The sequence below is a fragment of the Rattus rattus genome, chromosome 5 (assembly GCF_011064425.1).
Source record: "Rattus rattus isolate New Zealand chromosome 5, Rrattus_CSIRO_v1, whole genome shotgun sequence".
Classification (NCBI taxonomy): domain Eukaryota; kingdom Metazoa; phylum Chordata; class Mammalia; order Rodentia; family Muridae; genus Rattus; species Rattus rattus.
In genome coordinates this window covers 63,883,678-63,888,649 of record NC_046158.1, presented here as the reverse complement: position 1 = coordinate 63,888,649, position 4,972 = coordinate 63,883,678, and the positions used below count along the sequence as shown (strand labels likewise).

Sequence of the window (4,972 nt, the reverse complement as noted above, 5' to 3'; positions counted from 1 at the left end):
ATATATCCACATATACATATATACTGCACAAAAGAGAAAAAAGAAAAGAAAGAAAGAAAGAAAGAAAGAAAGAAAGAAAGAAAGAAAGAAAGATGAAAAAGTTAAAGAAAAAGAGAAAAAGTCTATGGCTTAAGGTGAACATGTCTAAAACTACCTTAGGTGATTAGTTTGTTAAAAGTATGTCACAAGAAATTAAGCAATTGCATTATAACCAGAGAAGAGGGGAACTGGAACATGACATATAAATTTACATGGCATGAAGAGGACTTACTATAACCAATATGATGACAACATTCCAAATAATGACTCTTAATGTCATGAATGCTTTTGAAAATTCAAATAAATTACTGATAAAATCATATCAATAGTATTTTTAATAAACTTGTGCTTGAATTTACCCATGGCTATTTAAGTGATAGTGCTCATTACTATTTTTACAGACAGGAATTAAGATACTATTAATACATTAGCTGTAACATTTAGGAACATGTGTACTATTAACAAACTTGAGAGTATTTTTTGTAAAATGCAGATTTACAACAGACATTATTCCTAGTGTTGTTCGAATTTAAAATGAACTTTATTCATTAATAAATTTCTCTCAAAAATCTTTTTCATTGCCTCTTTCACATCTTTGTTTCTCAGACTATAGATGAGGGGATTTATCATTGGAATCACAATACTATAAAATGTGGACACAATCATGTCATATTCCAAGGCATAGTTTGAACTAGGTCTCATGTACATAAAAAGTATTGTCCCATGATAAATTGACACTCCTGCAAGATGAGAACCACATGTAGAAAAGATTTTTCTCCTCCCTTCAGCAGAACGCATCTTAAGAATTGCAAAGAGTATGAAACTGTAAGAAACCAGGACAATCAGGATGGTGATAATTTCGATGGAACCCACACAATAGAAGAGCAGAAGCTGGTTTATATTGGTGTTTGAACAAGAAATAGCCAGCAATGGAGGAATATCACAGAAGACATGCCTAATTTCATTGGATGCACAGAAAGAAAGGCTGAAGGTAGCCACTGTGTGTATAGAAGCATGCATAATTCCACCTGAATAACAAGCTATGATGAGAGGTATATAGACAGTAGGTGACATTTTCACTGCATACAGAAGTGGGTTGTAGATAGCTACATAGCGGTCATAAGCCATTGCTGCCAACAGGAAACATTCTGTGGTTCCAAATGTAACTAAGAGAAACAACTCTGTTACACAACCAGGGTATGAGATAGATTTATCTTTTGAAAGAAAATTGACCAACATCTTTGGAGTGACAACTGTGGAATAACAAGCATCTAGAAATGATAGAACACTTAAAAAATAGTACATGGGATTGTGAAGGTGGGAATCTCCAATGACTAGCAAAACAAGTCCCAAGTTGCCTATAAGAGTAAAAAGATAGATCACAAAAAATAAAATAAATAACAAGGCTTGCATGTCAGCATCACCAGTGAAACCTGTTAATATAAATATTGTGATGTCTGTCACATTTTTCATTGGAAATCTTTGTACACTGTAACCTAGTGGATGCCTCGACATCTCTGACTCATATACCACTTAAAATCAGTGCTTTATGAGAACTGTGTCCACCATCACATCCATGGTCTTGTGTTTTAGAAAGTCTTAATGAACACTTTCTCTTTGGTGGCTGCAGCTGTAATAAAGAAGTTGAGAAGAATTAGATGCATTATTGGGTTAAAAATAATTTTACAATGTCTATCTTTACATTTTCACTGTGATTTTTCATATTTAGAATCAACAAAATTAATCTTGACAGTGCTCATTATTCTGTTAATTTACTCAACTTTTTTGGTGCTCATGACTGTCAACATGAAGATATATCATACGTTATAGATAGGGTCTGTCTAATAAGTTCCCTCAGTATCTAAGTCATTTTTAGATAGTGAGATCATTAGAGTTTAAGGAAAATTGCGTGGGATTCAATTAGTGAATGTGAGATAGTGGAACATGGAATAATTTTTTGTTAGATATTAAACTCATTCACGACTACCTTTCTTATGAGGGTTTCTAATTTTATTAACTCATGATGAACTATAACAAACAGAAAAAAATCAGAAAGGGTAAGATGAGCCTTTTGAAAATGAAAAATAAAATTAAAGAAAGAAAATCCCTTTTGAAATGTGTTTTAGTTCTTACTTTTCTTTTTTGAAATGAACATTGTAGCTTAACTTGATTTTTTTTAACATTTGTTGTTTTTATATTGTATCACCACTAAGTCTCATTAACTCCTGACATGCACACAGAAGTACATATCTGACTAATTTTTTAAGGAAGCTAAGTTTTATAAGAAAGTTCAATAAAAAGGAATGATTCTATATTGAATTCATAACATTTAGAAATAAAGTCAAATTTTGTTGACATCACTTAACAACAACGAAGCATCCAGAAAGCATAAAACAGTTTTTGGTTTGTAGTTTTAAAATATTTATGCATTTCATTTTTTCCTAATTGAAATATAATATTTAATTTAACTTCTTATAATCTTGTTTTTCTTGTGGAAGTAAAAACAGATTTCTAATCAAAAAATATGTGTTAAATATAAGACACAATAATTCTCCATAAGAGACATATGCTTCAGTTGTACTATACAATTTCTTAAGTAAAATTATAACATCAAATTACATATAAAATTAGTTGATATGTACTTCCTTGGGAAACACCATCTTCTTGTTTGCGGAGTGCAAATAGACAGCTGTTAAAACATAAATATACGTAATATAATATATATATATCTGCATAGAATAACAATTTGTAAAAAAGATGTCATGAAGTTGAAGGGTAGCTAAGATGGATATGTGGGAGAGGAGAAAGGAACAATGTAATTATAGTATAATCTCAAAAATAAAATAATACAATAGAATTTTAAAAAATAAAGAAAACTTGCATGTTAAAGCATATAGTATAATGTAAAATTCAGAGTTTCTAAATATTTTGTATATGATAGATTTTTCTCTTACCATCGAAATGATTGTTTCAGTCAAATAGGCAAGCTGTGAAAATTGTGTATTTTCCTCTTACCCCGGCCCTTTATATGTTTTTGATGTATATAGGATGCTCCAGGGAGAGAACATATTGATTCTCTCAGGATAGAAAAATACTCAGGAGATTTAGATTTTTCTATAACAAGCAAACAAATAATTTGCAAGTGAATATGATACAAAGAGATTGGCTCCAAATCATTTCTCAGTGAAAGAAATATATATACACAGGACCAAGAAACGAATGTTACAGAAAAGAGTTATAACGCCAATACTAAATATGCACTTAGAAAATATACCTGAAATTCTTCTGTTGAAAATATAAACACTTTATCCAAATATTCTACAGAAATTATATATTAAGATCTTAGAAAAATCACAGGATTACTAAATTAAATATACTTTCAAAAACCAAGCTTATTTAAAAATAAATGTCATAACTCCCAAAAGTATGTAAGATTGATTTATTCTTACTAAAAAGGAAATGGTAGAGGTTACATAGAAATGGTTACAATTAAAATGTGTAATCATGAGTATGTAATATATATTATTTAGAATAGTCATTTAATAGTAATTTTACTATACATAATATATAGTAATATTTACTATACATAATAAACTGTATAATAATAAACATGTATTATAATTTTAAATATTTTTTTCTTACCTCAGAATGCAACATTTTAATAGGTAGAAATATAACTCTTATAAACATTTTAAATTTAATATATATATTATATATTGTAAATATTCTCAAAAATGGGGACATGATCAAACAAAATCATCATAATCATTGCAGAAAAATGTCGGATAAAGAACTATCATTAAAATCAGAATCAGGAATGTTAGATGATCTTCCTGTACTCATCTTTCCCTATTGTCTGAATCAACTGGGTCACACCCATTGGCCCTAAGCTCCCTGTTATCCGCTGCTAACCTCCATTTTCCTACCACCTCTCAGCCTACCTTCATCAGACTCACAGAACTAGACACGTACTGGCCAAGTATCCCATCAAAAGCCTGCCACACCCTAATCCTTGAAATTAGGCCCTTTCCCAATATCTTCTATAACAGGAACATCCATGAAATATAGCCCTGCAGATATAAATGCTTATATTCTCAAAAAGGAAATACAGGGAAACAAAGGCAAACAGGTAGAATCCCATAAAGAGGAAAAAAGTCAATCCCTTAAAGTTACAGCAAAACACAATTAAACACAAAATGGAGTTGAACAGTCTGAGACCTAAATCTGGGAATAGGAAAAATAAAGATATCATGAATGGAGGTAACCTTGGATGTGGAAAACATAGGAAAAATTAAAAAAACAGGAGCTACGGATACAAAAATCACCAACAGAATACAAGAGATAGAAGAGAACCTCAGTAGTAGAAGGTAGCATAGAAGATATCAGAGGTCAAATAAAATGAAAAGTGCAAAAAATATCCGGGAAATTTGGATGAGAAGACCAAATGTAAGAATAATAGAAACAAAAGAGAGTGAAGGATCTTAGCAGAATTGGCAAGAAAACATACTCAACTAAATCATAGAAGAAAACTTCCCTACCTAAAGAAAGAGATAGGCAGAAATGGATAAGAAACATACACAACAATAGATTTCAGCACACTTGATAGCTGTAGAACAACAACAACAAAAAAAACAACTAACATACTCATGAAGAGTAGATAGCAGGAATTAATCAAACTCAGGCCAGAAGGTAACCGATTAGAAATAAATAGAATTATACAAACAATCAGTAAAACAATGAGCTGGTTCGTTAAGAAAATCAAGAAGAGGATATTGGCAGGTACTGGATTCAGTTCGGCATCATTTTATTTTGGCTTGTGCCTGTGGCGTAGCTGTGTTTATCTGTGTGCCCAAAGGCCTCATGACCTCTACAAACAGTTATGAACACCGCTTCTTTTTAGAGCTCTTTGCTTCTAGCAAATAAGCTTAATACA

General features: G+C 31.1%; 1 protein-coding gene across 1 annotated transcript; it reads right to left on the bottom strand.

The window, feature by feature from the left end:
• Positions 1-552: 552 nt before the first annotated feature.
• Positions 553-1,554, bottom strand: LOC116900857 (olfactory receptor 1094-like). Its single transcript, XM_032902545.1, has one exon. The coding sequence runs from the start codon at positions 1,552-1,554 to the stop codon at positions 553-555; it is 1,002 nt and encodes a 333-aa protein (XP_032758436.1).
• Between the last annotated feature and the right edge of the window lie 3,418 nt (positions 1,555-4,972).